General features: G+C 44.7%; 1 protein-coding gene across 4 annotated transcripts in view; it reads left to right on the forward strand.

Moving 5' to 3' along the window:
* The window catches only part of scrib (scribble planar cell polarity protein), a 60086-nt gene that overhangs the window by 25140 nt on the left and 15304 nt on the right, over positions 1-19642 (forward strand). For 2 of the 4 annotated variants that reach the window (XM_070986125.1, XM_070986121.1), the window contains exons 3-28: positions 1201-1279; positions 1931-2020; positions 2496-2552; positions 2934-2997; positions 3742-3816; positions 4147-4291; positions 5215-5333; positions 5474-5673; positions 6197-6363; positions 6481-6608; positions 6727-6852; positions 7000-7185; positions 7355-7723; positions 9455-9517; positions 12389-12478; positions 12573-12650; positions 12766-13083; positions 14284-14364; positions 16123-16371; positions 16833-16943; positions 17043-17219; positions 17311-17427; positions 17632-17820; positions 18017-18136; positions 18793-18849; positions 19414-19470. In XM_070986125.1, coding sequence (XP_070842226.1) covers positions 1201-1279; positions 1931-2020; positions 2496-2552; positions 2934-2997; positions 3742-3816; positions 4147-4291; positions 5215-5333; positions 5474-5673; positions 6197-6363; positions 6481-6608; positions 6727-6852; positions 7000-7185; positions 7355-7723; positions 9455-9517; positions 12389-12478; positions 12573-12650; positions 12766-13083; positions 14284-14364; positions 16123-16371; positions 16833-16943; positions 17043-17219; positions 17311-17427; positions 17632-17820; positions 18017-18136; positions 18793-18849; positions 19414-19470 — 3512 coding nt within the window. Of the gene's footprint in view, positions 1-1200; positions 1280-1930; positions 2021-2495; positions 2553-2933; positions 2998-3741; positions 3817-4146; positions 4292-5214; positions 5334-5473; positions 5674-6196; positions 6364-6480; positions 6609-6726; positions 6853-6999; positions 7186-7354; positions 7724-9454; positions 9518-12388; positions 12479-12572; positions 12651-12765; positions 13084-14283; positions 14365-16122; positions 16372-16516; positions 16538-16832; positions 16944-17042; positions 17220-17310; positions 17428-17631; positions 17821-18016; positions 18137-18792; positions 18850-19413; positions 19471-19642 lie in introns of all 4 variants that reach the window. The other 2 variants (XM_070986122.1, XM_070986124.1) reach the window with 2 other exon arrangements.

Genomic DNA, 19642 nt, shown 5'->3' on the forward strand with positions numbered 1-19642 from the left:
TGAAATATTCCTATAAGACAAGCTAAGACAGAAATTTGGCACCACAGTGCAGCCAAATGTAATATTACATACATGCCATTTAATTTGGGGCTGCTGTTAACGCACGCACGCACGCACGCACGCACGCACGCACGCACGCACGCACGCACGCACGCACGCACGCACGCACACCTTGCCCTCTCTATGTCCTTGCATGCTGCACACACATACACTGATACTCTGTGGCAGGAAGGGCCTATGTGGTAGATGGGAGACATCTGCTCTACTACACACTGCATGAAGTGCTGTGGGAGCAGTGTGCGGTGGCCTGTAAGGGCCCTCTCCATCTGTGTGCTTCCTTGCTCCTGCTGCAGGACAGGGCTGAGCCAGATAAGCGGCACAGGCTGCTCGGCTCAGTAGGGATTTCTTAGCCTGCACCTGCAAGATCCAGTGGTAGAAGTTCTTCACCTGGTCAGGCCAGCACACCATGCTTCTTCTTGTGCCTTCTTTGTGCGCACCAGACTAAGCAGGCAAATGTTAAGTTAAATTCCTGTCTTTCCCAGTTGAAGCTCTTTGTTACTGTACAAACTAATGTGAAGGTAAGGTGTAGTCATCTACCTGCCTTGGAATGAGTGAGTGAAGAAATGATGCATTTTGCACCAAAGTAAATCAGCACTTTTATGATGCAAATCTCAGACCGAACTGCATACTTTGAAAATGTGGTTCCTGAAAGACAGAGGCAAAATAAACAGCCTATAATCAAAGCAGCTTTTAGGCATCTGTAAACTTATATACTTATATATCTCTCATGAATAGATTTACCTTCCTTTTCTTCCTTTTTGACCCTCATGTACTTTATCCATTTTACCATGCATGGGAACACCATCCTGTCAAGACTGAAGTAAAAGTAGTAACAGCTCAAGTGCTTACATATACAGAGACAGGGGTCCAGTGAGCTTGGTTATGACTAAGATGAAAGCAAGTAGCTGTAAATGTGTGATTGCTCTCTAAATTTTACTGGAGATGTAATAGCAGACTTTAACCACGTCCTCCCTGGTACAACTTCCATCTCTCATTTTTCCCTCTCTTTCTCTCACTTCCCTGTCCCTGGCCATCTGGTTGTGATTACAAGCAATTTAAAATGATTTGCTCCATAGAATATCTGTGTGTCCATGGTGCTGACTCCTGTCCCCCCCCTCCACCTCCTCTTTTCTCCTGCAGACATTCCTGAAATCCCCGAGAGCATTAAGTTTTGCAGGGCCTTGGAGATCGCAGACTTCAGTGGAAACCCCCTGTCCAGGTAAGTGAATGGGAACAAGCCCTAACTCTATTCATCACACTGTGAGAAAATATGATGTTTGGCCAGAAGCAGTGAAGGGGGAAGAAAAGCAGTGCTTTGAAAAAGGAAACAAAGCATGACAAGTGTCATTTGTTTGCTCTGATTACTTCGCTCTCCTGTTATAAATGTGCAGTGAACTGTACTGCGTGCATATGTGTTTGAATGTACAGTGTGCGCTTCATGCTGATATGCAACAGCTAATTCTTGGACTCATTCAGTTGCTAAGAAATGCTCATGTACAGTATGTGAACAAACACCTAGAGGGGATGATGCATGTGATAAAGCGCTTTCTGATCAAACAAAGCTCTGTATGAAACATAAGTGTCACCTTACCCTAACCTGGATACTAGTTGATCCCTGTGCTATCCCTACATAAAGCCTCTGTTGCACTGCACTCTTCCCACATCCCCAGTCAGTAAGATCTAAGTTGGTATTTCACCTTTTAACTTCCTCCTATAGAAAAGCAATGGAATGACTGGCAAGAGCTTTGATGCTGAATGCTTTAACAGATGGGATGTGTAAAGAGACTTGTGCGTGTGTGAGTCGAGTGATCCCATGCGTTGTACAACAAGAGTCTTTCTCCACTATTTCCCTCCTGTCTCTCTGCTTCAGATTGCCAGATGGCTTCACTCAACTCCGAGCGCTGGCTCACTTGGCACTCAACGACGTATCATTGCAGGCGTTGCCCAACGACATTGGAAAGTATGTACACATGCACAATGGCTCAGAGTAGACAATTTGATGGGATAAATGTGTTTGTCTGTTGGATAGAAACAAGTGATTGAAAATGTCAGATTTAAATAAAGGTACTGAATTTATAAAGGCTGTCTAATAAAGCCTTCACACTGGACTATGCTACCTCACTGAGGGCCTTTTGCTCAGTTAGATCCTTAATAAACTTGGAGACCAAGCAGGTTTTCAAGGAGTGTAATTCTGTTACCAGTGGGCTCTGAGGCAGCTGGTCTCTGGGCTCTAGGCCACTGCTGTGCTCAGACAGATGGAGGAGCCCCTCACCATGCCAGGCAGCCCAGACGAACAGACCTGCCATCTGACTAACCAACCTGCCTCTCCTCTCCTCTCTCTTACACCCCCATCCTCTCTCTTCGTCGCCTGCCAACTCCTATCCCTCTTTCTCTTTTACTTGCCTCCCTTTTCACTGCCACCCGTCCTTTTATAGCCTGGCCAACCTGGTGACGCTGGAGCTAAGGGAGAACCTGCTGAAGTCTCTTCCCACGTAAGTGTCAAACTCTGCTGCACGTATGCAGCAGTAAGTCCCCACCATCTCCATCAAGCACAGTAAGCACCTGTTGACAACACTAGATGACAGTGATCCCACAGTGGACAAGGAACCGTCGCCACTGGTCCTCCTCTACTGCTTTTACTTTTGTATATCAGCATCATACTCATCAGGAGCTGAAGTCAGAACCTCTGTCACGTGCAAATGCTGTCTTTCTAGAAAAGAGATTTCTTGCCATGTGCAAGACCACGTAGGTTTAAAAATAATCTTTGCATGTTTCAGTACATGTGAATGAATGGTAATTTTAAATAATTTGCAGTCTTTGAAGCTGCATTCTTTTGTGACTTACTACATGTGCTATTTTGTGTGCATATTCAGATCGCTCTCTTTCTTGGTGAAACTGGAACAGCTGGACCTGGGCAGCAATGAACTGGAAGTTTTGGTAAGTCAACAACTCATCCCCTTAACCATCAACCATGTCATATAATCCAGTAGGTAATTCATTCTAATGTCAAGTGCTTAAACAGCACCCTCAGTTTAAACCACCTTAAAATACCCTGTTTTGCAGACTGACATGTATCATAAATATCCTTCTCACATTCCCGCCACGATAATTATGATCCAAACCACATGTTTACCTCACTACACACAGCTGAGCAGGTCTGTCAGACCTGAGGCCCTGCATGCGCCATACCCCACAGAAAGCACTGCTTTAAGCCAGGGTACGCCCACCTATCTCAGTAGACCAGGGTAAACAATGCCTCATGACGTGACAAGGGCGGAGGCTGAACAAATGGTCGACAATATGACGAAACCTTGCATGTCTATTATAAGCCACTGCTTCACTGACATACTCCTTAATGTCCTTTATCTCTTAAACTTTAATTTGAGGTGATTTTGGGAGACTTTATCCCAGTGACACATGCTTACTCATTGGATTTTGGAGCTTCTGCGAAAGTGTAAAAGAAAAGAGCTATATTTAAATGAAAGATAGAAAATCGGATAAATCCATTTGAATTTTTTGTCAAAGTGAAAATTTTATTCTTTCAAAAGTCATATTAAAAATAGAGAATCCAACATTGAAATCTGTTTTCGACCGTACTGTTTTGCACTGAAATAACCAACCTGCCTTTTTCAGTAACCCCAACGGCCCCACTGTGCTCTTTCCTCTCCTTCACTCTCTTAGCCGGACACCCTTGGTGCTCTCCCCAACCTGAGGGAGCTATGGCTGGATCGTAACCAGTTGTCCTCATTACCACCAGTAAGCACACTTTAATATGAATGTTTTTTAAAGCTGCTCTGTTGCAAGAACTCTGCATGTTCCCTCTTGAAATTTAAACCGAGATTACACAAAATGCAGAATTAACTCCCACCAGCAGATTTCTTTGCCTTGTTTTTGCTGTGAAGGTGATGGCTGTGCTGTGCCTCTGTGCCTCACTGCATGTGGTATTTACTGTGTGTGTGTGTGTGTGTGTGTGTGTGTGTGTGTGTGTGTGTGTGTGTGTGTGTGTGTGTGTGTGTGTGTGTGTGTGTGTGTGTGTGTGTGTGTGTGTGTGTGTGTGTGTGTGTGTGTGTGTGTGTGTGTGTGTAGGAGCTGGGAAACCTCCGGAGACTGGTGTGTCTGGATGTGTCAGAGAATCGTCTGGAGGAGCTTCCCTCAGAGCTTAACGGCCTTCTGGCTCTCACTGACCTGCTGCTCACACAGAATCTGCTGGAGGTCGTCCCAGACAGCATAGGTGAGAAACACAAGAGGGAAAGAGAGGAACATTGTCTTAGCGGGGATTCGGACAGAAAGTGGTGTTGGGGAGGTGTTGTCTAAGGCACCACAGGGACATAAACTATGATCCAGAAAGTTGAATAAATGGCTTACTGGATGCCAAAACACTGCACAATGGTTTGTAATGCACACAGACATTATTTCAACCCTGTACAGTCTTCAGTCATCAGTTATCTTACCTTTTGTCATGACGATTGTCAGGTAAAAGCAGAAATATGGTCCATGATACAAAGTAATCCACCACCAGGACTGTGTGCTTGCATCTATTTGATTAGCTAACACAGCGCTGTGCCAGATGATGTCGTGTTGCATTGCAGCAAAAGTTTAGCTTGGTCCATCTTTTTTGCTGGCCATCCTGCAGTGTTTGCGTTGTTTTAACAGAGTCCCTTGTTTTGGCACCCCTACTCTCTCGATGGACAGCCTCCATTCAATGTGTGAGGGCTCAAGCTGGTCAAGTGTTTCTCAAATGACAAGATAGAAATAAGACCAATACTAGGTGACATGAAAGAATAGCAACAATTTGGCCAAATGTGATTAGTGTTTAGTTTTCTTTTGTCCTTGTGCTTTCTGTGAACAAAGTGTATGTCTTTAGGTACTAGGGAAAAGTTTCCATCTAATTAGGCAGCACTAGTTTAAGTAAACTCTGGGGAAAGGCCAACTATGTGTTTGGAGACAGTGCTCTGTTACATAAGAACAGCACTGCCCCCTACTGGAAATACAATGCCAGTGAAGAGTAGCACAGGCACAACAGCTGCAGTTCTTCTGTTTTTAATTGAATTTATTTGATTCTAGAGCACCAGTCTAACATGCCACATCTAGTATTAGTGTCTTTTTGCTACAGCTTGTAAAATGGTATGTTTTTTGTGTGTGTTTTGTGCCCAGGCTGCCTGAAGCAGCTGTCCATCTTGAAGGTGGATCAGAACAGATTGACCCACCTGACTGATTCAATAGGAGAGTGTGAAAACCTCACGGAACTCGTCTTGACCGAGAACCTTTTACAGGTAGGGAGACATAAACCTCCTCCAGCAGCCTTGCACCTCCCTGGTTGGGATTTAAGCATTAATACTTAAGTCCAATTAACAGCTGTTCAGCTTCATCCTCATTTTTGCTGATTATTGACTTCCGTCTCTCTCCCTTAAAGTCACTTCCTCGCTCGCTGGGCAAGCTGAAGAAGCTGACCAACCTGAATGTAGACCGCAACCGTTTGGGCAGTGTGCCCAAAGAACTGGGCGGCTGTGCCAGCCTCAACGTTCTCTCACTGAGAGACAACCGCCTGGGCAAACTGCCTGCTGAGCTTGCAGATGCCACTGAGCTGCATGTGCTGGATGTGGCTGGAAACAGGTAAACCTCACTTAACACCCCGAACTGTAAATAATATACAGCAGCTTTTTGTGCTGAGGTTAAAGATATAAATAGAATGCCTTTGCCAAAATGGGCTCTTCGTGTCACAAGCATCCTGCAGAGACATTGCTCCAGCAGTGTTGCCCTTTTAACGTGATCAGGACAACAATATAAGCTCACGTAGATGGATTTTCAGAGCTGTAGTGTTAAGTTATGGAAATTATGTATGAGAAGAACTCCAGCAAATGCATCATTGTCAAAGGGTCTTTGGTCATTTCCGAAAAGTTTCAGAGGGAGCAAGGTCTCTACAGGATAATGAAGGTTATTCCTGTGATTTATTTTTTCTAATTTAATCAGGACACAAGAATGCTTATTGAATACATCAATTTATGGAGTTTCTTTGAACTCTCAACTTTCAGTTAGAGAGTTTTGTGATCACCAGTTTTAACTATTAAAGGCTACAGAAGTATAAGGTGGAGGACATTTTGTTTTTACTCACTTACCTCATCCTTTCTTTGTCCAGATTACAAAACCTGCCTTTTGCCCTGACAAACCTCAATCTGAAGGCCATGTGGCTCGCAGAGAACCAGTCACAGCCAATGCTCAAGTTCCAGACAGAGGATGACGAGCGCACCGGAGAGAAGGTGTTGACCTGCTATTTACTACCCCAGCAGCCTTCTCCGAGCTTAGGTGAGTAGCACTTATCACATCCAGTATTTAAGAAAAGTCTTCTGGAATCTTCTGTACATGTTGTAAGGCCAGCCTGACATCTTTCTCTCCTTCACTCTCTTCCTTCCTTTTCTACAGAGAACTTGCTGCAGAACAGTGTGGATGACAGTTGGACGGACAGCAACCTGAACCGAGTGTCAGTCATTCAGTTCCAGGAGGAGACCAAAGTAGAGGAGGAGGATGACGAGGCTGCCGCAGAGCGCAGAGTGAGGAAACATGACAATACAGTGTCACAATGCCATCTCTGCTGTCATTTGTTTCAGCTAGTTGTGATTGAAGATTGAACTTGAATTCATTTTTTCATCCTGTTTCTATTTGTCTCAGGGCCTTCAGCGCAGAGCCACACCACACCCGAGTGAGCTGAAGGTGATGAAGAAGGTGATTGAGGAGAGGAGGAATGAAGCCTACACATCCAGGCCTGATGGGGAGGAAGAGGCCGTTGATCCACAGGTACATACATCATTCTGGCTGATTACCTGGCTGGTGACAGAAATCACCTGCTTCTGCTGTAGGAAGTAAACAAAAAACAGTTTTAGCCAGAAATGCCTCTCCAGCTTTGCATCATTATTCACTGGTGCACTTTGCTTTTGGTTTTAGGAGAAGCGGCTCAGTGACCTGTCCAATCAGAGCCATGAGTCTCAGGTGTCCAATAGCACATTGTCGGCCACCTCCCATGATGACAGACACAATGTTACTGCAACCTCGCAGAGGGAGGACCTTGTAGACGGCCACTCCCCTCAGGAGGAGGAAGAACTGGATGAGATGGAGGTGGAGTACATTGAGGTAAATATTTAAAACATCTTATCCACAGTGTTGTGAACATTGTATATATTGACTTGGCTAAAACAGGCCAAAACATGAAATTCTCCAGCTGATGATCCTTCTAACCAAGAGAAAATTCACTGTAGTCGCCCCTGTTTTAAGCTTAAATCTCAACTCCTCTTTTCTCCAGCCCACTGTGCACTTTGCAGAGGAGCCCATCATCCGTGGTGGGGACGAGGACGACGAGGAGGACGGGGAAGATGGCGAGAGGAGTGAGGAGGAAGACGAGAGGCCGACCTTTCCCGCAGAGAAGCAGCGTCTGATCAGAAAGGACACGCCACACTACAAGAAGCACTTCAAGATCACCAAACTGCCCAAGCCTGAGGCTGTGGCTGCGCTGCTGCAGGGCTTCAGCCCCGATGGCCTCAGCTCGCCGACACAGGCCGCTGAGGACGAGCAGGATGAGGAGGAAGGGCAAAGTCTATGCACCCCTCAGCATCATCGCAGAATGGAGGAGATAGAGGACAGCCGGCACCAGGTCAACTCCAGTCAAGTAAAGGTAAAGGAGGGATCCCGGCACAGTGCAGGAAGGTGAAAGATAGCTGTGGAGGAATTGTCACATATTTTAAGCAGGAACACATTATTTTCCTCACCTGCACATATGGAAAGCAAGTACAAGGAAGTGGTGCAACAGGGCATACAGTTGGCAGAAAAGTTAGTGTGTAAAGTGAGTTTCTTAGCTTATTAAGTCAATTCATGTTTTAAGAATATATTTGAATGGAATATATTTTCTGCTTGCTCATTGCCTCTATGCAGACACATAATACTGTCTGCATAAAGTGCCCTTACCACCTTGGAGGCTGCATTCAGTTTGGAGCATTACTAAGGGTGCGGCATTGCATGCACTGTCATTGTGGTAATGAAGACGTCTCCCCTTCGGCTATAAATGAAGGGGAGTGTTTTTTTCTCAGAAGTTGATCTTATGGTTTGATCGCAAGCTCGCCAACAGCCTGCTTAAGATCTTCGCTTTGTCTTTGCTCTGTGCCAAAGACGAGATTTCCTCACCACTTACAAAAACTCAGATGTCGTTGCTGATAATACTTTCCAGTTCAGCATTTAGATTTCTTTGACACGTAAAAAGTGTGCACACATTGTCTCATATGTCTCAAATGAGAGAGGTTCTACTTTAAACCTTTATTTCCATCTGAGGTAGCTTCTCGATCTTTATCGATAACAGACATGAATTCTTTGATGTCAAACGATAATTTCCCTTCCACACAAGCAGCTGAAGGCCTTTCTTGCTCAACGCTGGCCCAGCTCAGAACTAAACTTCTCATCATATTTATCAACCATCTCCTGATTTAATTGAATAATTACATTTTCACACTCTGCTCTTATAACACCATGTGCGTGTGTGTGCTCGTGAGTATGTATGGAGTGAGTGTCTGCTCTGGTGAAAATGAATCTCTTTGATCATTAGTATTTGGGGAGACTTAATGAAATTTTATGATTTATGATGCTGATTGTAGAAATCCTTTTTAACACTGTGATCACACATCGTCTCACCAAATCTGTTTTGTGTGTGTTTATGAGTGGGGGTTTGTTTGTGTGGCTGACCTCAGACCAACCAGAACGTTTATTGGCAGAGCTGGAATGTGAGATCCAACGAGTCTTCTTCGTGTCGTGTTATATGAACCGTTTATGGGATGTTTCGATTATTTTAGAGAGTAAGATTCGGCATTAATCAAATTCATCAGGACAAAACTCTTTTTATTATTGCTCTGGTTTTCTGGAACCGTTTTTGTTGAACTTTCTGTAAATGACTTTGAAAATTACCTAGTAGATATTTTGTTTTTTATAGGGTGAAAGTGTACTTTAATGTAGAGGGTTTTTTTGTTTAACAAAGGTAGGCCTGTTGTCTAAATGAAAGCTTGCTACTGGAGGTGTTGGCTCTCTGTGGTGTGGAGGCTGGTATGGGAGCTTTTGCCTTCTCTTATCCGCTCTGTCTACACTGTGTGTTTTGCACTGTAGCTCAGCTTCTTGGTCTTGTCTTTCCGTCTCTGCCTGTATTTGCTTCTGGTGGCTGGGGAGTGAGTGTGAGATTGCATCTGCTTCAAGGTGGTCCACCCCAGTGGACTTGGAGGTCCCCACAACCTGCAAGCAGACAGTGGAGTGTTGGGTGTGTTTGGTGAAATGTATGGAGAGTGTGAGAGGTTTTTTGTGCGTGTGAGCATATTTTTATTTTGGCCTGACTAATCCGCATGCCTCTCGCTGGTTCCTGTCCTAACAGGGGGTGTCATTTGATCAAGTCAATAATCTGCTGATTGAACCTGCTCGAATTGAGGAGGAAGAGGTCTGTACATACTCTTTCCCGTCCGATCTGTCTCTCTATGTTCTTCACTCACCCCCTCATTCACCCATCTGTATTCAGAGGTATAGAAAATACCCACAGAAAATCCATGGTTAAACCAAGCCAATCAATAGGGACCCCCTAACCACTGCTCATTTGTAAGATGGCCAGTGTGGCAGAAGCTGGATGTGGGAATGAGGTACCCATATTTTATTTATCTAAATGCACTCCTGTTTTTCATTGGACAGAATGAACTCCTGGCCAGTGAGGTAGGCATTGGCCAACTTTTCTTTCTATTTAGGACAGAAGAGGTACTGAGAAGAGGAGGACTGAGAAATGTATATCCCATGTTCAAGTTCCGAGTACCTAAAATTTAAATCACGTTTGTTGGTCAGGTAATAACAAAGCCAGCTGAGTTCCACAAAAAGCATCGTGTAAAAACAGTTTCCCGTGTCAAACCTGCTGCAGCTGTTGGTATTTAATTAGCTTCAAATGAAGCTTAATGTTCATACAATTCTCTTGACTGTCCCTCAATATTAAATGCTCCCACATTGCTTTGGACCTGCATTAGGAGCGAGTCACATTCCACAGAATTCACTGATGCCAAGTTCAACAGGCTAATCTGCAAAATAAACAGTAAAGCAACATAAAAATGTCAGGCTCCAAATTCAGTCGATCCATCCATGAGCTTCAGTTTTCAAGCAAATCCTGTTCTGTGCTGGCCTTCGTTGTGAAAGCAGTCTGACGCAAAGTGGTTTGTACACATATGAGTTTTTGCAGGGACATTTTCTGTCAAAAATAAACTAAACTCAACAAACTGGATCTGCACTTTCTGGATGGTGGGAGTAGATGAAGACTTTCGTGTTGAATCTTGCAGCCAGCAACAGAGAAATTGGTGCACTTTGCTCCTACCTTCCACATCCTCATGTTACCAGAGTTGGTGTTAGCGAGGAAAGCCGTAGTTACTGGGTGTAACTATAGTTCTGTGAGTACGAGCGTAGTCCTCTCCTGCGTGTTATTGCTGCCACAGCAAAGCACATTTTTAATATGCTTAAACATTTATCACAGTAATGGCGGCATTGTAAAATCCATTAAATTACAGAATGTGACACTGGTGATGCTAACGCTACCTTAGTTCTTATCCACAGGGAGTTACGGTAAACATACGACTTACCTCTGATTATAGCGTTTTAGGTGTGTTGGTGTCAAATAAGTGACACTTATTTGTTGCTCGTATTTGTTTTGCTCCTTGATCATTTGTAGGGTGCAGCCCATTTGTTTGGAATTATGATTATACTTCAGTAAGAGCGTGCTCTGTAATGCCTCATGACTTTCAGTAATATCCATATCATTGCATGTAATGTAGAATCGACCACCCCTGCATCGTGTTTCTGCAGTGTAAGGCCAGATTAAACAGCAGCTTTGGACATGACACAGCACCCGAAACAAGAAATGCTCTTTGGGCGTCCTGCCAAATATTATTAATTTGTCAGAAACCCTGACCTTCCCAAGCAATTATTAGTTCCCTGGTTGCTTTGTCCTCCTAAAGTTGAACCATATCTCCAGAATGTTTAGAAATTTTAGGCTGCATATGTGTCATCCTGCCATGTTTTACCAACATGTTGGCATTCCCGCAGCAGTATAAATCCCAGTCCAGCATCAGCTTCTGCCACACTACATCTCTGGTACTCTACCTTTCCTCTGCTTTTGCTGCTTTGCTCCTTTTCATCTGTCTGTCCATGCTGTGTTGCCCTGGAATGAATGGGCTGGTTGCACTGTGATGAGGCCGGTCTGCCTCGACAGCTTCCTCTATGTGGGTTTTTTTTGTTTTTGTTTTTGTACATAGCAGGTAACTCAACTGCCAACCAGAGGAGGAGCTCCAGATTGATGAAGATGGATGAAGTTTACTTCTCAGTCATCTAATTTTAATAATGTAGATTGCACATGGCTGTCATGAGTCAAGTATTAAAGTTGTAGGAAATTGCACTTGATTACTGCATTGTTAATCATCCTTGTTGTTTTTTTTTTCATTTTCAAACATTTAGCATGTTTTGTTCATAGTGTTGTTGAAGAATCTCCAACACTGTTTCTTCATGTTGAAGAAAACCTTTACTGAATCTTAAGTTCCCTTTTGTACCACAGTTAAAGTCTGCTTTGTTATTCTTACAACAAATGCTGGGGTATCTGCACTACAGCTCCAAAACCGTCTCCTTATCCAGGACACAGCACACTCTCTTCATCTGTGACTCTTTGACATTTCCCTTTTTCCTTCCACCTGTCCCTCATTTGTCTCCATTCCTCCCCCTTTTTGCATGGCTTGCAAGTACACAGAATATACAGTACTCAGTCTGTTATGAGTTATTTAGTGTTTACCTTGCATTTTTTAAAGTCCCTTCTTCCATACATACACAAAACAGGTAGAGTTAAGCCTCTGTGAGTCCAATTAAAGAGGGCGTCAGACAGTTTGTTTTTTTTTCCCTTTATGTCTGAAGTTTACTGTCAGTTAAGTGGTGCTGCTGAAATTGAAAGTAATTATTTCTTAGAAACACAAAACTTAATTGCAAAAAGTCTTAAAGGCACAAATCGTCCACTTAAACTGACATTAGGCTCCAGGACAAGTCAAAGTGTCTCTCCATCCATCTGTTGGCATGATGAAGGCGGGATGCTGCTGTGATGATTGACGCCACCCTCTGGCAGAAGGAGGGAGGTCACCCATAACATATATCAGAAAGTTTAAGATGTGAAAATAAATTCTTAAAATACAAAATCAGTAAATAACAACATTATGGGCTCCCCTCCCTCTCTGTCTGTCCTGAGCTGAGTGGTGTTTAGAGAGGTTTCACTGGTGCTGACTCCCCCCTCCTTAACTTGCAGCACACCCTGACCATCCAGCGACAAACAGGCGGCCTGGGTATCAGCATTGCTGGAGGGAAAGGATCTACACCTTACAAGGGAGATGATGAGGTAACGTCTGTACCTGGAGTCTGGATATGTTTGAGAAATCAGACGAAGTTTGATTATACAAACTGATTATTTTTCTTTTTGTTTGCGTGTAAAGGGAATCTTCATCTCCAGAGTATCTGAGGAGGGTCCTGCAGCCAGAGCAGGGGTGAAAGTGGGCGACAAACTCCTCGAGGTAAAGTATTTTCTGAGGACTTTGCCTTTTTGTCCGTAGCAACTCTTTCCTCTGTTGTCTAATAAGATGTTAATAGCATTGCAAGTCAGTCACTCTCTCTGTCTCTCTGTCTCAGGTTAATGGAGTGGACCTCCACGAAGCAGAACATCACACAGCTGTTGAAGCTCTCCGTAGCTCTGGTGCCACAGTCTCCATGACGGTGCTGCGTGAGCGTATGGTGGAGCCAGAGAACGCCATCACCACCACGCCGCTGAGGCCAGAGGACGACTACTTCCCACGTGAGAGACGGAGCAGTGGCCTCGCCTTCAACTTAGAGACAAGTCCCAGCGGGCCTCAACAGCGGCTCTCCACCAGCCTGATCCGAAACGACAAGGGGCTGGGATTCAGCATCGCTGGAGGCAAAGGCTCCACACCCTACCGCACAGGAGACACGGTGAGAGCGAGAGATTTTGATAATTAAAGGTTTATTCAGCCAAATCATTAATTTTTTTTAAGGCAAAAATGGCAAATATTTCCGTCTGTAGTCGATTGAGATCATGGGTGTCAGTGAAGAGATGATGCTGAGAGATGATCTGAAACTTAAGACAATCTACTATACAGTCACTAAATGGGAGGTGCAGCTTTGAAGTTGGGTCACAGTGTTTGCAGTAACTGTTTCAGTCGCAGGGATCTGTCTTTTAACAGCATCTATTCTAGCCACAGCGTTTACAGTCATCACCAGGGAGACGGAGATATGAATAGCCAGCCTTGACACCAGATAGGTCCACTGTAATCGGATGGGGTGAGGTGTATATCTGGGCCAGCGCAACGCTGCAGTGCAACTCACGCAGCTCAACAAGCCCACAAAGAGGAAAGGACTCATAAACTTTAGGATTTAGGCGGGTCTGACTGTAAGTCCTGCCTGTCTTTCAAAAGCTTTTTGAAATGGATGCAGTGACTTGGTTGGTTGTCAGTTGATCTGAGGAGGCAGCGCAGTAGACTTTACCCCTGCATGTGTTCACGCATTTCTTTCTGGTGAGGCAGACTTACAGTTTTTATTGGGTTAAACAAATTGTGTAATTTGATTGAGCAAAGGGACAGTATGTCTCAAGGCTCTCGATTTTTAATGAGCTGCTTGTGCACGTGCAGAGTCCTATGTGTCCTAATGACACGCTACTCTGTTAATCGGTTGTAATGTATGTGTGGGTCAGCTTGTTCATGTGTTCAACTTTATATCGCAGTTTGTGGCACTGTGGGCTGCTCATGTCACAGAACCACCTATATAAAACATGTCAGTGGTAATGAATAAAGGAAACGGCTCAGATCCACTCTGGAATATCACGCACTGACTGACTCTCCTATAGACAGCTCACAGTAATCGCGCACTGATTCATCACAGCATTGCAACCTGTTGCACCAGTTTAGCACCGACCCTGTCTAATTTGATACACTGGCAGGGGAGGCCAGGAAAGATCTGTGGAATAATTAGGTAACCTCTCCCACTTACTAAACCATTTTAATAACGGTAGGCTGTATAAGCGACACCTCTCTTATGTGTAGTTCTTTTAAAGCAGCCTTTGAGAGTGCATAGTACTTAGGAGTAACTTATCCATAAATGTACATAAAAGATTGACATAATTCTCTTCTGTTTCAGGGAATCTACATCTCTCGCATCGCAGAAGGGGGCGCTGCACACAGAGACAGCACACTGCGTGTAGGCGACAGGGTGATCTCTGTGAGTACTACACATCCCCTCCACATCCACATCTGGGCATCATCGTGTTCTGTGTGATCACAACAGGGTTTCCTTTACAATGTTTTCATGGACGTGAGAAAGGGAATCTTTGTTTCTTCCCCTTTTCTCTTCCATTATTTAAGGTTTGAAATAGGATACAGTATATGCTGACATTGATGTTGTTACAGCAACTGTAGTTCTTAGTTTTTTGGAGGGCTGTTCTTGGGGGTCCCATCTTATACATTGTAAAGGAAACACTTGATGTTTGCCATCAGTACTATATGCTTTAGTATTCCCATTGTAATTATGCTTGCAACACTGCTCTCATCACTCAAGCTTAGTCTTGGCATATCTCAGATCGCTCAGGCTGACTTGTGTTCAGTCCCATGCTGATCACATGCAGACAGTTAACTCACCAGCTGAGACAGATTACTAACACAGTCCTCATTCTGACCCTCAGTGTCTCCTCAGAAACAAGCCGTAGCTGTTTTGGTGAAATAGTGCAGGATTGAGGTTGTGTGTTTCACTGCTAAAGGGATCCTGCACGCTCTTTTGTTTCCGCCGCTGATCGCGCTCCACGCTTGGCTTTGTTCTCCTTGTCCTGTCAGCATATGAGTAACTCTTGAGTTGCATGTTTTTATCCAATCACACGCATTCACACTTGTTCATCACATGTTATTGTTGTAAACCAATTCAATTTTGATGCATCCTGAGCTTCCTCTCCCAGTATGTCGAATGTGAAACTGCTCCTGCTCTTAACTGTTTGTTGACTGCACATCGTGCTCTCTGGGAATCGCAGAAAAGCTTCCTGAATCTCTTTGCTTTTTTCCCGGTCTCCTCTTTCTTCCAGCAGTTGTTCAGCTCTTTTTCTATTGTCTCTTTGTAGGCTGCCCCTTTTCTCTCTTTCTCACATTCTCTCCATCTGCATGCTCACTAATGCATTACGTGCACCTCTTTGCCTGCTTGGTGGTGGGTGTGGTTTTGGGGTGGAGTGGGCTGAGCCTGAAGCTCCGCTGACATGGTAGGATACATCCGTGTGTTACCATGGCAGCGGGTGTGGAGGCATATCAGTCGATGGTAAGAGCTGGTACTGTCGGGTCAGCGCTGACCTCTGCTTGTCACTTTGGAGTACAGTTTTTAAGACTGTGCATGCCTGAAAGATACCCCCTAATCCAAAACCCAAGGTTAGCAACACTAATGACTGAATCATTCTTCTTAACAAAAGCTGTTTAAGGACTTCCCTGCTTGCCTTTGTTGACTTAAAATCAAAACTTTTGGAGAAACTACACACTTCCACTTGTGTTTTAAGTAAAAAAAGGCAAGAAGGGGTGAACAAGTGTTGAACTGGTTAGATTGAAAGTTAGCAGCACAAGCAGTCTGACTTCAGGGGATTTCATGACTTAAAAAATAGCTTTGCTTGCTCGTAGCCTTGCCTGCAGCAGCCCGCTCCCTCTTCTTCTCTGCCTGCTCCTGTTGTTCTGTATAGGTGTTGGGTTCTTCTTTAAATAACAGTACTCACTTTGGTGCACTCACAAACTCTCGCTGAATTCAGTGTCAGAGTGTTTCAGATGTTTAATAAATAGTGGGAAATAGTTTTGAGTGATGAGCTGTAGAATTAGATGAGAGATGACAGCTCGCCGTTTCAGGCCTGTATTTGTTTTTTAATGTTCATCGTGCCAATGGCAAGTATGGCCCTCTGTTTTTGGGAGCGTCCTGGTGGGCTGACACCCTCCGTGGTTGGTTTCACTGTCGATCCAGATCAATGGTGTAGACATGACAGAGGCCAGGCATGACCAGGCAGTAGCGCTCCTTACTGGCACCTCCCCCACCATCGCCCTCCTGGTTGAGCGAGATCCGAATGCACCAGGGGGTTCTCCAGGTCACTCCCGGGCACGAGCCCACTCCCCTCCACCCCCAGAACCTTCAGATTCACCAGACCAGGAGGAAGAAGGCCTTTCCCTTCATGGGAATCACCTGAGCCAAATGGAGGACGAGTATCCCATCGAGGTGAGACCTCTTAAGAGCAACCTGAGTACTTCAGTGTGTTGAGTAGCTTTTTAGTTCGATGAAACCATGGTGTAGGAACCTCATTAAAGCACTCAGTGTTAATGTTTGTTTATTTGGCCCCTGCCTTATCCTTAATGCTGTCCAGTTCCAGAGAAGATGGTGCATGGTATGAAGGCTTGGTCTAATTAAAATAATAGTGTTGTGTAGAGTTTAGCCTGTAATAACAGCTGTATCATTCCCAGTCAGCAGCAGCAATAATGCTGTTTACCTACTCAGAATAGTGGCTTATGCCTGTACAGAGAATAGATATGTGTGCAGTGTGTTTGTTTGTGTTAGGTAGACAAGTTACAGATGTAGACATGAGTGTTACATGCGACCTTATGTTTTAATTGATTCACCTTTGTTAGAGTTAAAATAATCTTCTCCTGCCTCAACACATTTTCTACCTCTGCTCTTAACAGGAAGTGACCCTGGTGAAGTCAGGTGGCCCTCTTGGCCTGAGCATCGTGGGAGGCAGTGATCATGCCAGCCACCCGTTCGGCATCAACGAGCCTGGCGTATTCATCTCAAAGGTAAAACTTGTGAAATTCCTTGTTTTCCAATTTTGTATTTTTTCATCATCTAAAATATATTCTGCATCTCACTTCCCATGCCCCCCCTCTCATCACCAGGTCATTCCTCATGGTCTAGCATGTCAAAGTGGACTACGTGTTGGGGACCGAATATTAGAAGTGAACTCCATTGACCTACGTCACGCCACACACCAGGAGGCGGTGCGAGCCCTGCTGGCCAACAAGCAGGAGATCCGTATGTTGGTACGGAGGGACCCTTCACCACCTGGGATGCAGGTGAGGCCGTCAGCTCAAGCAAATATACTAACACAGGAAAATGCTCGCCTCACCTTACCTTGCCTGACAAGCTGTGTATATATCATTGCAGGAAATTGTGATCCAGAAACAGCCAGGGGAGAAACTTGGCATCAGTATTCGTGGAGGGGCTAAGGGTCATGCAGGAAACCCCTTTGACGCCACAGATGAAGGCATCTTTATCTCTAAGGTCCTTACATACCATAACTTTGCAAATCAATCATTTCTTTGTAAACTTTGAGGTTTTCTCACCATATTTGAAGGAATTTACAAGCATGCTCAGTCGTGACTGCTGTCTACAGCAGAATTAAACAATATAAACACTACTGACAAAAAAATAGTATCACATTTGACAAGAGTCATCAGTTTACATGTACTTTGGTCGATACTCAAGGTGAGTTCAAGCGGTGCAGCAGCAAGAGACGGCAGACTGCAGGTTGGTATGCGTATCCTGGAGGTGAACAATCACAGCCTGCTGGGGATGACGCACACGGAGGCGGTGAGAGTGCTCCGTGCTGTAGGAGACTCCCTGAGCATGCTGGTGTGTGACGGCTTCGACCCACAGAAAGTGGCTGCCGTGGAGGTAAGACACCGCGAGCAGTCGCATAGAGACGTACAGGAAACAATACTCTTCATACAAACTGACGTGTATATACTCAGTCCGAACATTGAGAAAATGACTGATCTGGTCAATAAATTGCCTGCAGTGTTGACATTATGTCATTTACTCAATTTAGACCAAATTTTTAAACGAAACCCTGTTTTTGGTTGATTTCCAGGCATCTCCTGGCATCATCGCCAACCCGTTTGCAACAGGAATCGTCCGTAAGAACAGCATGGAAAGCATCTCTTCTATAGACCGAGACCTGAGCCCAGAGGAGATGGACATCATGCAGAAGGTACAACACAGATTATACACTAATCATGTGTCTTCACTGATTGAATTACTTAACAGCGGAATGTGTATCTGTGAAGTTCAGGTCAGCTGAGCTAACAGCAGATAAAGCCGTGATTAAAGGAAGTTAACAGTGCTGGTTTGAACACCAGGAAGTAGAGAACACGCCAATCATCCACATACCAGGAATCACTTTGGCAATTTTGTTATCAAGTCAACGTGTGAATCAGATGTTTGTTCAGCAATTCTGTCACAGCAACACTATGCTTCCACAGCAGTTTGGTGTCAGCAGGTGGAGTTTTTAACGACCGTGGAGTTCGGCTCACTGCAACCATGCACACCACACATACCCATCTGTTCACTACAGCACCCAGAAAGCGCCAGCACAGTTGTTTATTTTGTCCAGATTAGCTTTTGGGAGACTGCCCGTACTAAAGGAATGTAGCGGCTTGTTGGTTTATTGAAAACTAGTTTCTGTTGTTCCTCTGCACACTTTGATCTGGTTTTTGTCGTGCTGCCTTGATCAGAACACATGCAGCCAGGAAATAATTCACATGGCCTAAGTTTAAATGACTTAGGCCGGCAGTGTTTCTGCTAAGATTTACGGGATGAATAGTGACCATTTATTGAGATTGTAAGGATCTTACACCTCTTCTCCAGGAGTCTGAGATGGTGCGAGAGACATCACAGTGGGAGCGAGAAGAGATGGAGAAAGTGGTAAGTGAAACTGGAAATCCATTGCTGTTTCTAGAGGGTAAATTATGCCAGATCAGCAGATAGATGGCAATACAGTGAGAGACAAGAGTTCAGTTTTTGCTGCATTGTAGCACAGATAAATGCCCAACATGAGTCAGGGTAGAGCTTCAGAGGCAGAAGCTCAGGGTGGTCTGTTATCGGGTGAATGACGCTTCTCCTGTGCACCCCGTGTGGGTATTTAGTTTGACAGAGCTATTCCTGCAATGTCCCACCTTGCATGCTTTTTCTGCTCCCATAGCTAATGAATAGAGTACTTTTTAATGTGTGCGGATTCTATCCTTTCTTTCCCCTCTGTTTTTCTCTCATCTCTCCTTTACCTTTGGTGTGTTTGGTGTGATACAAAATCATCCAATACCATCTCCATACCACTTCCCCACCTTTGTTTTTCTCCACACTGTAACACTTGTGTGAATCCTCCCTCCTCACCTCTCATCGCATCACTGTGTGGCTGTGTGTGGTCGGGTGTCTTCCCTCCTATCCTCTCCTCCTCTTCCTCCTCCTCCTCCCCTGCCTTTCTTGGTGAAGGAGCGTATGCGCTTGGAGCGAGAGGAGGCAACTCGCCTGCTAGAAGAGGAGACTGAGGTGAGACACTCCTCGTCAGCAGGTCTGCAGACATCCGTCCTGTCTGTGCAAAAGAGCCACAAAATACCACAGCACTACCTCCACAAGACTTCACCATGTTTGCTCACCCCCGCTATTTGAGGAAAAGTAGAATCTTCTATTTTAGTCTTTTTAAAATAAAATCGCCTTGAGC

This window comes from Chaetodon trifascialis, chromosome 18 (genome assembly GCF_039877785.1).
Source record: "Chaetodon trifascialis isolate fChaTrf1 chromosome 18, fChaTrf1.hap1, whole genome shotgun sequence".
NCBI classification, from domain to species: Eukaryota; Metazoa; Chordata; class Actinopteri; order Chaetodontiformes; family Chaetodontidae; genus Chaetodon; species Chaetodon trifascialis.